Source organism: Pelmatolapia mariae, linkage group LG3_W (assembly GCF_036321145.2).
Source record: "Pelmatolapia mariae isolate MD_Pm_ZW linkage group LG3_W, Pm_UMD_F_2, whole genome shotgun sequence".
Taxonomy (NCBI): Eukaryota; Metazoa; Chordata; class Actinopteri; order Cichliformes; family Cichlidae; genus Pelmatolapia; species Pelmatolapia mariae.
In genome coordinates this window covers 81,029,647-81,045,586 of record NC_086229.1, presented here as the reverse complement: position 1 = coordinate 81,045,586, position 15,940 = coordinate 81,029,647, and the positions used below count along the sequence as shown (strand labels likewise).

The following is a 15,940-nucleotide window of genomic DNA, read 5'->3' as shown; positions in this document are numbered from 1 at the left end:
ATTAGGACTCCTGCAACAGACAATAAGGTGCCTACAGATAGCTGATCTAAGCATCATTTAGTCCCTGCTGCTCAGTGAACGAGAATCTGGGAGAACTGTATGGTCGAGTCAGGTTATTCAGATTTATTATTTCTGTTAACAGTGCCATGCATTGGGTTAACCCCCAAATAAATACTTTATATTTTGCTACTCTCAAAGAATTTTCACTTTGCTTATATTCCATAAAATAAAGATGGGCATCTCAAGAAAAGATCACTGCTCACTCGACCCCAAATTACTCTGAAATAACAATTTATTGGAGACTTGTGGCATCCTAGCTTGCGTTGGCAGATCTTGCACTGGACTTCATTTTTGTTTATTTTCTGGTGGCGATCCACGCAGAACTCTCTGACAGACTCTAGGAGCGTTTGCATTTTTTCTACTGTTAGTCTAATCTCACACACAGTTTTACACTACTAAGTAGTTAATAGTTAAACTGCTGTTGGAAAACAATGGAAATACACACTTTAAGACAAGAAAAAAGACATGAACTATGTTCTTTTTGATGATTTATGGAGTATTCAAATATTTGAAAATCATACAAAGTTTTTTCAATCAATAGTACTAATAAGAAGAATGTTTTCGTATGACTGAACCAACAAAAGGCCTCAGACGGACTTCCACCAAACAGCCACAATTTTATGCAGATTTAATCACCAAAGCCACATCTGACACCACAGCTGTTTCACAGCCATAACCGTGACTGAAGGCAACACCAGTCGAAATGTGTACAAATGAACGTCAAATTTTCTCCAGTGAAGACGCTGCAATTCAGCAGCCGTTACGAAGAGGCCCGATTTGTCTAAGTGAACAACCCCGTAACGTATTAATGTGTCATTTCTATTCAGCTTACGTTGTAGACTGTTAAATTTGTTACAGCAATTGCCTGAAATGCCTCATTATATCCGGCTGCACTATGTGACTCTCTCACATATTTGCCCTGACTTTAATTGAGTGCTTTTTTGACCGCTCGTTCTGGCTGAAATGAGGGACGCGACCTTGGTGCAATGTGAGAAGATTACTATGTGTTCCTTTCTCCCTCCCTGCACGTGTGGGCTCGACAGCCAAGTTAATAGACGGAGGTCCTTCGAGCCAGACGTGGCAGGACACGGCTCTAACCTTGAGGAGAGGGTACAGTAGCATAACGTAGCAAGTGTGCATGCAACAGTGAGGCGAGTACCTGCACATGAAATAATAAAAGAAGAAGAAGGAGAAGAAGAGAAAAAAAAAAGCTCAGAGGAAATGTTTCATTGCCTGTCCACCACGCGGCTTGCTTTCAAATCCACCCGAGTCCTTGTTCTCTGTGACTGAGCTAAAAAAAAATCAAAGTGAACCCGTAAGCCCACGTGAGCTCAGGGCAGGTTGAGTTTTCTTGCATCAGTTGAGCACGCCGTGATTAAAACCCAGCCCGACTGACAGAATCCCACACCCCCTGAACTGTCACTGCTCCGGCTTGACATGACTCTCCATCATCCTCACAAGTTTTTCCTCTTCATCTTCTATCAGGGAATGTGAGGAGTGAGCGACCGCAGGCCCGGGGGGTGTCAAACAACCATTAATGGATGACTCGGTTTTGCCTCTTAATCGCCAGGGTTCAACGGGTCAAGTTTCACATTTGGGGTCGGAGGTCACAGATTAGCCCAGGGTTACTGTGCACGTCTGGAGTCAACTGTGAGACTGAGCACACTCCGAACGTCACGAGTGAACTCTCGGAGGAGACCTGCTTTGTTTTTCCTCTGTCTCTCTCTCTTACTCCCACAAGTGCTTTGGATGAGCAGTTCCTGCTCAGTAAGGGTCTGTAAATGTTCCAACAGGTTAACCTTTAAAAGACATTTAAAACAAACGGCCTAGGAAAAGCAAGCAGGCGCCCGCTTCAGTTTTTCCTTCTTTTGCTCTTTTCTTCCTCCCACCATAACACTTCCACTAGCTTTTAATCTAACTTAGAAAAGGATAACCTCTTCTGTTGATCATGCACAGATGTCTTTTTTTTCTCATCAACCCAACAAACGACCCATTCAAAGAGTTCATCAAAAGTCTTTCATACAAACGCCATTCTCTTCTTTCCCTTTGTTATCTGATGACACTCGCTGAATGGACTTTAAATTCCTAAGTGCTCATTAACGTGAACTAATCTCCGCATCAGCCTTTCCCGGACTTCCTTTGTTGTCGCCTACCCGACTGGGATACCTTAGACTGTTTAGTGTTGTGGTTGGTTGGGTGGGCAGAGGGTTAAAGCGTCTTGCGCAAGCGGAGGAACAAAAAACAACAGGGGGATACTCAGTCATCCTCGGCGTCACCATGAAGAAATCTTAGCCTGCTGCTAACAAGTCGTTTCCTTTATGCGTTGCAGCTGTTTCTTTTGGTTTGTCATTGATGGCACTAAGTGATCCCATATTTTCATCTGCAAATAATGACTGCTTTTTATCCATCCGTCCATCCATACAGCTTCAGCATTTTTGGTGCAATTCATTGTTCTGAGAATCAAAGGTCAAAAAGGGAAGGCATGTTTTGCAGAATATTACCCTATAATAAAAACCACAGCAGCTTTTCTTAAATCTTTCAGCTACTCTTTACAATTTTTAAGCATTTGGACAACACAAAGGGTTTGGACGTGTCAGATATTGGCCACTAACACTGGTAAATGGTTTTAACCAACCAACGGAGAATGTTAAAGACTGATATAGGCTTTCTAAGACTGATACCAATGATTTAAAATTATAATATAATAGATGGGTTTTTTTTCTTTCAGGTACATTAAAAAAACAGATTTCCATATTATGTGTTGTTATTTATGAGTACTTCCTAAGTACTCACAAGTGGGGCAGTTGCAGAGTGCCCTGTAAAGAACAAACTATGCAACATCAACACTCATAACATGGTTGAACTGTGTTTCTACTTTTTCATTTTTCATCACTATATAAATGTCAGTGCCAATATTACTGGCAAATAACTACTATCAGCCAATAATATTGGCCTACCAAAAATCAGTCAGGCTCTTGTACATGGCATCTTATTTTCCAAGATGGTCAAACCAACAGGGCCACGGTGTTATCAGCCAATGCAGATATTTATCTGATATCTTGGGGATATCTAGTAAAACACACAAAATCCCAAACATAATTAGTTTGCTAGCATACACAACAAAACAAATAATACATTTTAGAATCTAGAACCAGAAACATACCATTATTAATTATTAGATAAGCCATTATATTATATTATATTATATTATATTATATTATATTATATTATATTATATTATATTATATTATATTATATTATATTATATTATATTCTGAAGTCCTACAGTCAGCAGCTTTACTGTGGCACTGGGTGGCAAGAGAAAAAGCTAGTTTTCTTGTATATTTTGCTATGGGTAACATTTTCTCTAGTTTTTTCAGGTCTGACCTTAGATTGCTAATTCTTGCTGGTCAGCCAAAGGGCGGCTGGCGTGTAGCTGCATAGTCAGACTGTCACGTTTCTCCCTGGCTAGATTGTGTCTTTAAGGCTCTTCCATGTCCATAAATGGTCCCTATGTTCAGAGATCTCTGCGTCAAGAGTCTGATAAGGGATAAGGAGTTTGTCTGGTGGGACTAAACTGGGTGCACGGGAGGGGGGGTAAAAAAGAACGGAGAGCTATGAAAGTGCAGAAGAAGAGAGAAATTATAAACAGGGATGGAGGGAGGGAATGCGGGAGGAAATGAAAAGAGCACGATAAGGAGGTAGCAAGGGAAGAAAAAGGGTGGGACATAGAAAAGGACGGAGGGAAGGAAACAGAGGGGAAGGGAGATAAAACTGTAGAGAGGGAGCAGGAGAGGAGAAGGGGGGTGGCTGGGCACAAAATAAAGAAAAAATGTAATGCGCTGGGCCACCATGTGCTGCCAGCCTTGGCATTGGTTGTACCAGTCTCTGGAACTCTAGTGAGGGTATCAAATGCCATTCTTGACATAATTTTCATCATCGGCAACCCCTCGCGGTCTGTGAAGGAAACAGACCACTGCCTTCAGGATACAATGGTTTCATCCCAGCATAAAGGTGATCACTCAGAACAACTTTGCATCGATTGGGAACGATCCTTCCTTTTAAACTGGATCAAAACCATTCCAGCACAATGCGCCCTACAGCATAATAAGCACTGGACGGCCTCATCGTACGGCTCAAATTAGTTTTGTTTCCCTTTAATTTATCGAACACCTCAGCTGAGACAATGTGGAGAACATAAAAGGAGAGCGAAGGCAGGTGCAAAGAGACAAAGATGGGATACTGTATACAATAAGGCAGATAATTATAGCTCATGAGTAAGCAATATTAATCAGAGGTGACAGATGAAGTGCATAAACACAGTATGACAAAGCAGAACAAAATGGCTGGCGCTGTCTAGGAAAAAAGCGCACGCTTCCTTCCGCTGTGCAGCATGTGATTTATTTCAAAGCAAGTGACAGGTAAGGTTTTTAAAGAGGAGTAATATACATATAGACGTATGTATAATTATCCACCTGGATACAGTTATTATCTCTGACTTTTGTCTTTTCCCCTCACATCTGTTTTTCAGGCTCTTTTGCCAGCCGGCTGCTCCTGACGCTGAGCCTTGTTGTTGTCTTTTCAAATACCTCTTGTCGCGCAGCTGACAAACGGCTAAGATAAGATGACAATTCCCTTGGCGCTTTTATAAATAAACGCCAAACTATCAGACGGGTAGATAGAGCAGGGTTTTACTGTTTGCCTGAGCCTGTATAGGGATTTTTTATTGTGTATATGTCTATATATCTGTCTGACACAGGCTACTTCACAGACAATCCTTTGGATGTTTTTTTCCCTATCATGGCCACTTTACCCTCTATACTCCCCTCTGGTAATGCTTCTTGTCACAGAGAGTTAATATATCCTTGTGCCCTTTTCATAGATACATGCACATGTACAGACCACACACATGCCCACGCCAGCGCGCTTACAGACTGGCACTGGCCTTCCTCCGCTTCACCGTGCCTCTCTAACAGCGTAGCTCCCCACCTACCTACATCTCTTCATGGAAAAGGTCACGGTGGCCACATGACCTGCTATTTGAAGAGGACCTGCTAGATACCCAAAGCAGGCCAAGCACAATCCAATTACACCCCAGGGAGAAACGCCACATTTGCTGAACTCCGCTTGAGTGATATTCGGTTTCTCTTCGGGCACTTGTAAAGATCCACTTACATGTTTATGATCAGCTAGGAACTAGAATCAACAGATGTCTGACAAGTTTCATACTTCTGCTGCCTTTAGAGTGTTACATCCGGGGGAGAGACAGCTCCGCTTTCATGTAAACTACGATTTCGAGTAAGAGACTGTTTCGCCTTGTGGAGGAACAAATAAAAAGAGGGATGTTCTGTGCTCAGTCATTTGTCAAAAGGCAAGAGGTTTGCTAGTGGACCTCCAAGTTTGGTGTGGGGAGATTCAACTTAAGTAAATACACTTTAGCTGGAGGGCAACTGACATCAAAGAGGTGAAAGGTCAACCTTCGTTGGGTGAATCGGTCAGCTACAAAGCATTCCATGTAGTCATATATTCACCTTTTCTCTCTGCAGTGAACTGCCTACCAAGTGCTAGAAAATCCAGGCGAAAGATCCCCATCAGGTCCCAGAGCCAAAGGTTACGTGTAACAAAGAGAGTATTTTGTCTCATAAACTGTCTATAAGTCCAAACATGGTCCTTTCTCAGTAACAGAAGACCAGAAGACTTTATTCAGTTAATAACCTTAATTACTAACAGATAATCAGTGTTGCAAATGACTAAAATGTGCTCATTGTGCTTACATGTGGTTTTCAAATAGGGTTGCACACAAACAACTGCCTCACTTCAGTAAATAACACGCCATTTGTCAGTATAAAGAGCATTTTTTGCATTGTCTAAATGCTCAAAAATAGCAATTAATAAAGATTTAGTAACGTCTCCGGAAAATTTCACAGTCACTGGATTCCAACTTCTATTTATTTTCCCAGCAATCAGGTATCCGACTGATCAATAAATCAGCTAATCATTTATAAACTGATGGGATTAATTTGAGGCGAACTGGGTTGTTTCTTCAGTGTGTGCACTTTGTCATGGACCGTCTCCTTCCTGATAACACATCTGGAATTAATCACTTGAACTCGGGGTTTTCTGAGTACACTCCACATCGCTGCCGCCGCCGCGGTTAAGGCTACAAAAAAAACACGCTAGGCCGATCTATTAAAAGCATCTTCGAGTCAAGCTTTGGAAAACCCGCTCCAGGTGTCTTGTCCATACAAGGTCTGGAAACCGGACCTCGTTCAAACTCTTATCTTTTGACATTCACCAATAAGGCGACGGCATGTCACCTCGGCAGCATCGGTGAAGTGAAGTGCCACAGTACGCGAAAGCATCCAGAACACCTGATAATGTCGCTTATCAGAGCGGCTCATGAGATTAGATGCTGCCAGGCCCCCGAAACCTGCATACCTTGCCTGCAACAAGACCATGTTTGGTGAGCGGCGGTCCGCAGAAGATAAACATTAAGCATCGTCGAGCTTTCGTGTACACAGACGACGGCACGCGGGGTTGAGCAATGAAGCGGGGATGAAGAGCCGAGCTCGCTGCGGTGCTTTACCGGTGCGAATCAGTGATCCATTGAGTCACATACTACACTGCCCAAGAGGAGGGGCGGAGAGCTGCTGCTGCTCAGCATGTGAGAGTCATACCAGCAAGGCTGTTAAACTTTGGCTCTCTTGAGGTTATAGTTTACGGTTACCTCTGTGGTGTTGTTCCTGGCATTTTTATGCTTTCTGCATCAGGTGAAGGGACATTTGTGCAGACCAGACTTTCATGCAAAAACCCCCCAAGACAAGTCAAACTAAGTCAAAGCGTGAATTAGTCTGAGTACATCCGCACGGGCCTGCAAAAAGCTTGAGTATGTATCCACGCGTGTGACACACTCCCTGCTCCTCTGCATGCAACACACACCGTTCCATGAAAGATAAAGTGGTGCTGTCTGACCTTAACGTTAATTCACCCAAGTAAATGTAAGTCCCTGCCGGTCTGGATGGCTTCCAAACATTTCCAAAACCATTAGATCTCTCTGGCCATTAGTCTCCTTTTTACGTCTCTGTCTGCCTGCCTTTTACACAACCTGCGCCTCATCTCTGAGCTTATGGACATCACAGAATTTTTAATAGCTGGGTAGAAGTTTGGAGCCTTGTGTCTTTGGCAAACTACAGCTGCAGCTAACACAGCTAATTTCCTCGTAGACCTATCCTGCAGTTGAGACCTTTGAATAATCTGACGCCCTCATTTAACTGTTCAGTCTTACAAAATGATCCGTAAGCGGCGTGACTGTAATCGAGTGTCACGAAAGCAAAAAGAAAAGAAGCAAATCCTCACATTTTGAAAGCTTTCGTGCTTTAATATGATCAGTCGCTCATGAGAATGAGCAACTAAACATTTCAGCTACAAAAAGCTTGTGTCGATAGTAACAGATCAAGTGTTTTTCTTGTGTTTTGCCCTATTTTGGTTTAATTATAGCTGTGTTGTGCTCAACTTAATTCAAAACAGGCAGGTGCTTAAGAAGGTGCTTTAGACAAAAAACTCAAGTATTTCTCTGGCGTCAGCTTCTAAAATGTGAGTATTTGCCACTTATGAGACTTTTAATTCGACATGTTTGCAGTTTGTACAGTTAGATGGTCATACACAGACATCTTTTGGTGCTGAGTAGTCATCTTTCTTTTGTTGAATATGTTCATTTTACACGGAGTAGTAGTTTTTTATTAGATTCAATAACAAGAATACCCTCAGGGCCATGTACTGGTTACAGAGCTCTACTTGACTGACGTGTTGTTAGTAAAAGGAGAAGGTGACGAAAGCTTTAAACTCAAACTCCCTAACCTCAAGAAATCAGCTCTTTGGTCTTTACCTCATCTGTGTGGTGCTACAGCAGTTCCCCCGCATCCATAGTAACCTCAACAGTGGACCAAATATGGTATTACAGGCTGGCTACATCTCACTATTCAGTTACAAAGTGTCCAACGCTACACTGAGATCTAATCAAATTGCTCCAAGAGAAATATCTGATATAATCTGATACACCTTCCTTACATCACTCGACTGCGGATGTGCAGAGCTCTGAAATAACAAGTCTGTCATTTGAAGAGAGATTCATCTGAGCCAAAGAAAATCGCCTCATGCAAGGAGAGCCGTTACAGGCTTATTTACCAAAGAGGAGATATTGTTGGGCCGGATTGTGCAATGTTTACAGAGGAGAAAGGGAAGAAATGAGGCTATTATCCTGCACGATAGAGAGGAAACATACTTTGAGAGCACGTTAAATGGATTTCCACCAAATGTTTTTCTTTTTTTTTTGGGGGGGGGGTAAACAAAGCCATTCTGTTTGTGTTTAGATGTAATTAGAAGAGGCTATTCTTGCTCCACTGTAATGCTGTGGGCTCTCTGTTACAACCCGCTATTACCTACATGTTGCAGCAGCAGTTGTTTCAACTTCAATTGCTCCCTCAGCTTCAGTGAAAACTAATTCGCCCTGGCTCTGAATTCCCTTTACTACTGCTTTCCAGTGCTGTGTGAAGTCTGGCTTTATTGTACAGTAAGACACAGCTAGCAATGCCGTAGTACAGCCAGGAAAAACACAGTCCTGACTTCAAAGTTATTCGAGACTTGCTAGTTAGTGATTCATCAGTGCTTCATGCCCTTCCCTGTTCTTGCTGCTGTTTTTAAATTTAAAAAAATGACGGCTAACTTCAACAAGGTTACAATACAATTTGAAGAAAAGTAGAGGAGAGACGTAAAAGTGAAGACAGGTGAAGAATTCAGTGCAATAACAGCGCATTACCTGCAGGAAACCGGTGATTGATGCTGTTATGAGCGAACCATACAGTGGGTCTCATAATGTAAACAGCAATACTGGAAACTTTTATGAGGTAAAACCAGATTACACAGAAAACAAACAAACCAGTATAAGAGCTGCACCTTAATGAATTCAGGAGTGGAGGAAAAGAAGCAGTCGCTGTTAGCATGACTCGGTTTTTATTAAGGATGTCATTACGGGTCAAGGAGCCACCTACAGTATCACAGACAGACGCTCGAGCACCTCGGGCTCGCATACGTACCTCCTCCTCGTGGTTGGTGAATTCACTCGGCTCGTTTTCTTTCTCGGGTTTGTTGTTATTCATTCTGAGCGGGACTCTTTCTCACTTTCACTCGGACGGCTCTTCTTTTCTTTCCTTGTTTCCCCCTCCTCCTCTTCTCTCGCTCTCTCTCTCTGAATCTGTTTCGCGCTGCGCTTCTTCTCCAGGACCCACAAATTCAAAGCACCCCTCCGACAGTCCGCGCGCGAGCCCGCTGTCCCCCTACTGACCCGAACTTTCCACTAATTTGGCCACATCAATGATAAATCTCACTGATTTTTTAACATATATATATATATATATATATAATTATAATAATTCGCTGCGGCTGGTGTTGCTGTTGAGTTGGATATTCCTCGGCATTCCCTGGAAAGCCTTACTTTTCGTCTTTTTTTTAATTAGTATTATTTTTCCAGAGCCTCTTGCTGTTGCTGTTCCCCAAATGAAATACAGTAATGTTCACCGGACCGCGCCGCGAGCAAACTTCTCTACCCATCTCCTGCGTGCGGCAGGGGAGGGGAGGAAGAGAGGGAGGCGGAGAGCGGAGGGGAGGGAGGGGTTTGGGGTTGGTTGGGTGGGATGCACCCTCTGCTCGGCTTTATCAAGATTTATCAAGTGCTGCAAGAGCTTCAGTGGAAAATCAGTACCAATCACCCTTTGGACCACATGAATGTTATTTCTGTCACCACAGCACATATTCTTATATGTCCTGGTTTTATTCTTTGTTTTGTTTTTCATCAGCTGCTCTGGCTGGGCCTTTATTACACGTGCATGTTCTTATAATGTGTGTTTCTTATATATTTACTCAATGTCAGGGGTTTTAAACTCGTTTAACATTGTGGGCCACGTACAGCTAACTTTGATCTAAAACTCCTCTTTCTGTCAGCCTATAGAAGTTTAACCGCACATTTAACCCCATTTTTGTTTTATTAAAATAAAAAGAAATATGTGCAAAAAATAAAATTACAGAAAAGGTTCTGTTAGCTGCGCAAAAATGTGGTTATGTTTGTACTTATTTGATTATTTATGTATTTATATATTTATTTTTACTGTGAAAAAAACATAGGAACTTGAACCAGATTGGAGTCTTTGGTGGATCTATTCTGTCCCTTGGGCTTTATGTTTGACACATCTGATCTATGTTTAAGTTGTGATATTTTATATGAAACCAATTAAGCATAAAGCCTGGAAAAAGTAGAACTATTCCCTTCAAATAAATCTAAATTGAAAAACTGATTTTCCTTCCACTGTGTATAAAGAATATTTTTTTCAAAAGTGTATTTCCTTTTGTTTGGTAATGGCTAGACCTTTCTTAGACCTCTTGATAACATTCATAAACAAAGTATGGACAGAAAGTTAAAACCACACTCAAAGTATCTGGGAAAATCACAGACTGTATATAAAAGATGGCACCAAACACCGTGGCGTCACACTTTGGTTTGTCAGCTTTTGTTATGAAGCGTCACGTTGAGTATTACAGCTGTTGCCAACTGGTTCATTTGGAACCAGAAGTGACTACATTGGCTGTTCTAATTTAGCAGCTGAGTCTAGTTAGTTTGGTTAGCAAGGTGCATAGACAGGGTAAAAGATGGACATCACTATTGTGGCATCACCCACAAGTCTGAAACGTCGAAGTAACGATAAAAAAAAAATCAAAACAATGTGACGAGGAGGGGCGGGTCTGGCCATGAAACCGCTTGCTTATTGGATAATAACTGTTCACTCACAAGCCATTAGCCAATTAGCATAATCCTCCACTGCAAAACATGAACAAAGTTTACAAAATAGACTTAATTTATTATTCAATATGAAGTGAAAAGGGTGACTTAAGGGGTGTCCAAATTCATAGGCTGCATCCTCCTGAGGACCCGTCCTTCGCGGTCTACGTAGGCCAGGTTCTCAGAAGGTCAGGTAGGCCGGATGTAAACGGCTGTGAAATTGGACGGTCTAGCCTTCAGATTTGCATCACCGCTGTCTCAGTGGAGTTTAATAAACTGCTCCTTGCTATCTAAAATATAACACTGGTGTAAATTCTTGACCGTCTCACACTTCTGTTTAATCAGTTTTCTGTTTGACGTTTATTCAGCTGTGTGAAAACCAAGGAGGAACCCACCCGGGGGATTAATAAAGTTTTATTTAATCTAATCTAATCTAATAACTTTAATCTCAGCCAAACCGATTTACTCACGAACAAATAAAACACTGAAAAAAGCCAAACAATAACATTTTTAGGTTATCTAAGTGACTCATATATCACGTTTAACCTGAGTAGCGAAAGACAGCGGTGATCTGAAAATGATGTGCCGGGAGTTTGCTGTTCTCGCCGGCTCTAGTGACCCTCGAGCTCCCGACTAGCTATCGACCTGGTGGGTAACAGACGTCTCCGAAAACGTCGGAGCACTTTTGTAAATATGTGATATCTTGATAAACCGAACAGATATTTGAAGTTTACACAGCTATATTGACGCCTGAAAATATGTTAAAAGTTTATTTTGTGTTCCAGAAAGAATAATAAGAGTAATATTAAAACTTAGCAGCGGCCGCCATTGTCGGAAACTGCAATTGGCTGGGCCGCGCTATGAATTCTGGGATATGGTGGGCCAGGAAGGATACACCCGATCCATCCTTCAAATCTGGGGAAAAGGAGGACGCATTTGTCGGCTGCATTCGGGGGAGTCTACGAATTTGGACAGCCTTCGTCGCGTCGCTGTGACGTAATCGGTCTACAAATGCGGCCTCAGGAGGATGCAGCCCATGAATTTGGACACCCCCTTAGCCTATAAACTCAGAGGTCAGAGCAGAAAGCTGTTTTCTGATAAACGTCTGTATGACAGGAAGTCTTTTTCCAACCACAGCTATCACCACCTGGTTGCGCTCAATAGAAAGCAGATTTAAGGCACTTCTGCATTGGCTTTATTTTTCAGAGACAGAAGCTACATTCGTGTTTATGGGTGCAGCCACAGGTTGAAAGGGATTAATCACATAGACACAGGTACTTGTTAATTAGTCCAAAAATAACATACAAAAGGCTGTACAATTAAGAGAATCCACACTATCATTGGATAAATGTATAAAAAATGCTCCAAAGTCTCCAACACTACAAACATGGACAAAAGGTCAAAAGGAGTTCATGGAGCCTGGCTGACACCTAGTCACCCACACATTTAACTTTAAGCTTTAAAACAATGTAAACTGATCAAATTTAATTAAAAATTCAGGGTCTGTACAGGTGTTATGTAGGGAAAATACGTTTTTTTAAACATGCTGTAGATGTGTTTAGTTTTGTAGTAAACTTGAGCCATTTGACTAGAAGTCTGCGGGGACTGACTCACGTTTGAAATCAGCCTCAAGTGGACATTTGAGGAACTGCATTTTATGACTAAAATTTGACTTCAAGGTTGCTGTTGGGGATTAAATTCAATTGAAATGATTCAGCATTCAGCAGTACTACTACATGCATGTTTATTGTCCCCCCCACACCCACACCCACACACATCTATACATGTGAGATGTTCTAGTCACTCATGGGACCGACACTTTTAAGTCTCACTCACATTCGCACCTACAGGTGCTTTTAGGACTGCCTGAACTGCACGCCTTTCGACCGTAGGAGCAAACAGCAGCAATTGGACGAGATGAAAACTCCTCATATAAAAATGAATCAGCAAGGCACAAAGCCAAAACTTTATTGCAGCGGAGAAACAGCGCAAATCAGCACACTGCTGTGCCACTGAAAGTATACACGAGGCATGTGAGATTGTGTCCCGTCACAGTCTTTTATATTGAGTCTTTATATATTGGTGCTCGACAAATGAGCAGTCTTGTATAACCCTGAAACAGCCTACCCTGATCAGTATGACTCGTAGTCTATTTTTCAGATGTGTCTTTATGTTGCCATATAGTTTTACGCACCACAGTTGAAAAGTCACTGATTTTACTGTATGTCTATAACCTGTTGACTGATTAACCAAGTTGCAGTGCAAACATGGTGAGCATAACATGACTTGTCACCCAGAAAGGCATGCCCACTCAGGAGTATTTCTCCCCTCTTGAAACGCAGAAGTCAGCAAAATTCATCGTCTGCAAAGCAGGAGTTACAGACAATTATCAACTTGACTGCTTAATAAATTTCACGTGGCTCACAGTTCATCAGTTCAAGGCCTCGGAGGGGCTCTGCCGTTTCAGCCGAACGGTTCTTCTCAGAGTTAGAGCCCGTCTCCGTGTGGATTTACAGTGAGCAGGCCAGGTTGAAAACAAAAGAGGAACTGGAAATAACACCTGTAAAGTGCTCAAGATTGGGGCGTGATTAGTTGCGCCACTTCACGGTGAGCTCACCGTTTATGACCTCAGAGTGCAGGGGTAAAAAAACAAAACAAAACAAAAAACAGCTAAACCCTGGAGGTGTGGAAATAATGTTGCTACAACAACAACAGGAGAAATACTAAAAGTTAAAATACTAAAAATGTCATTGGTGTTGCCCGCTGTTGTCTACGGTGAGGGCTGCAGAACAGCCTTAAAAGCGGCGATCAGGTGACAAGGCAGCCTCGAATTGTTTTTACCGTTTCAAAACATTTATTTTGAGCAACTGCCTCACTTTGTATTCCGCCGTGAAAAGTTCAGGAGCTGACAGCAGCTCCGTCGTGGGGACTTTGACTATATGTTGCGTGACACTTATTGCACAGGACAGGAGCTCGCTTTTTTATGACAGCCTGCGCAGAAAAGAGAGAGAGTCTGTCTTTTTTTGCTGAACTTGCACCTCAAAGGCAACAAAAGAAGGAAAAAGCAGTCGTCGTGGATGGGTCGTGCAGATTTCTGCTCTTTCCCCTCCCTGATCACGTCTGTATCAATTACGCCGCGTCTGAAGCGTGCGCGCCGAAGAAGGGACACGGCAGAGTCTTTTTATGCTGATGAGAAGCGGCTGATGGGAGAGGGAGGAGGGTCTCGGAGCCTTCGAAGCAGATAAAAATGGAAATGTTCCCCTTTGCTTCTCGACACCCCTGTATCAAAGCTTCCAGCCCGAGTCTGGGGAGCAAGGAGGGGGAGGAGAGGTAGGAAGGCGGAGGAGAGGATGGGATAGGAGTTGAGGCGGGGTGACGGAGAGAGCGGGGTGGGGGAGATGTCCCAGCTGTGTTTGACAGGTCTCAGGGCTGAGCTGTGTGGTCTGATGCTCGGAGAGGGAGGGTGCCCACCACCATAAAAGCACACACACACACACACACACACACACACACACACACACACACACACACACATATACACAGACAGACAGACAGACACGAGGGTGTGGGGGGGTGGGGGGTGAAAGAGGAGCCGGCAGGAGACAGACTGGTCACGGTGTCCTGGGTAACATGTCAGCAAGCTTTGACATGGTCCAGCCCAACATGAAGATATCTCTGTGTTATCTAAGGGGCTGCTGGGTTAGCAAAAAGCAACAATGTCAGGCAGGCTGCTCAGAGAAGCTTTGTTTTTTTAAGAGTTGATAAAAACAGAAATAACGTGCATATTAATCTTGTTAAAGAGTCGGGAAGAAGGTTAGAACTAATACTTGAAAGCTACATTCAATCGGGAGCCAGTAAAGTTGGATCAGCATAAACATCATCTAACCCAGCTCTGTTTGAACCTGAAAAGAAAAACAGGCACCTACTAATAACTCAGTTCTTACCTTATTATATTGGTTTGATATTTCACCACCTTCCCCGAAGTTCTTTTAAATGAGCCCTGCTGGGGAATTTCCTCAGAATCAGGTCTCAACAATGTCCGAAGACTTCTCGGCTCACATGTAAAACACAACAGGAGACTACTGAAAGCACTCAAGTTTGGTTTAGCTGTGTGTAGGAGAGGGCCTCAGGAATCAGACTTCACACAGATTTTGTACTAGGGATCTGGCAACACAATGTGTGTCATTTGTGCCTTCCTATACATGCATCTCCACTGGGAAATGTCTGGGAAAGCTGAGACCAGGGATACATGTGTGAAAACAGCTGGCAGCTCTTGTGGAAGTGAAAATGGAAAGGCATTTTTGTAGCACTTTCCCAGTCTTACCAACCACTTGAAAGCGCTTGACTACGCCTTTCAGTACAGCTCGTAATTGTTTCATTCTTATTTTATTATTCCAAACAAAAAGTGAAAGCAAGAAATTTGTTGCTGCACTGCTGCCAGATCATTAGCACGTAATAGCCCAATATGTAACTCTTATAACCTAAAGTGTAATTTTTACACTCTTTTTTGTTAAATAGATCAAGCACACGAGCCTTTGCATAATAATTATTTGTCTTTAGAGATGACTCAGCAGTTACCTTTTCTCTGAGCCAGACCAGCTGTTTCCTTACTGTTTCCACGCTTTATGCAAGGCTACAAGCTGAAACTGAAGCTAAAAAATTTTCTCCCATTGTTTCCCAATATGTCAAAGCACTGCCTCAAGAACCAGAGAACTTTTCTGTAACAAGCTATTCAACAACCAATAGCAGGAGTATTGAGACACAGATCAGATTATCTAGTACCTTCTTCTGGATCAGTGACTCATGGCTTAAATGCCAGCTTGATATTAAGCCCAAAACAAAAATCTATCATGACACATCACCGATGTATTGACCAGCGGTGGATCCCTGAGGGAGGACTCCCGTGGATCTTGCAATCCGCTCAGTGAGCACTGCAGTCAGATGACTCAACAATGTCTTGCTTTGCCTGTAACTCTTCCACACCCTTTCTTTGCATTCCAGCAAACTCCTTACAACTCAACAGTTAGTATCTTTATCCTGTATTACCAAAAG

The 15,940-nt window shown here is 42.6% G+C and overlaps 1 protein-coding gene across 3 annotated transcripts in view; it reads right to left on the bottom strand.

Annotated features, from left to right (window-relative positions):
• LOC134624896 (RNA-binding protein with multiple splicing-like) overlaps window positions 1-9,658 on the bottom strand; it is a 38,425-nt gene extending 28,767 nt beyond the window's left edge. For all 3 annotated transcript variants that reach the window (XR_010093667.1, XM_063470018.1, XM_063470017.1), the window contains exon 1: window positions 9,153-9,658. Coding sequence is in view for 2 of the 3 variants with exons in the window: in XM_063470018.1 (XP_063326088.1) it covers window positions 9,153-9,215 (63 nt within the window). In the remaining variant the exon portion in view is untranslated. The remainder of the gene's footprint in view (window positions 1-9,152) is intronic.
• Between the last annotated feature and the right edge of the window lie 6,282 nt (window positions 9,659-15,940).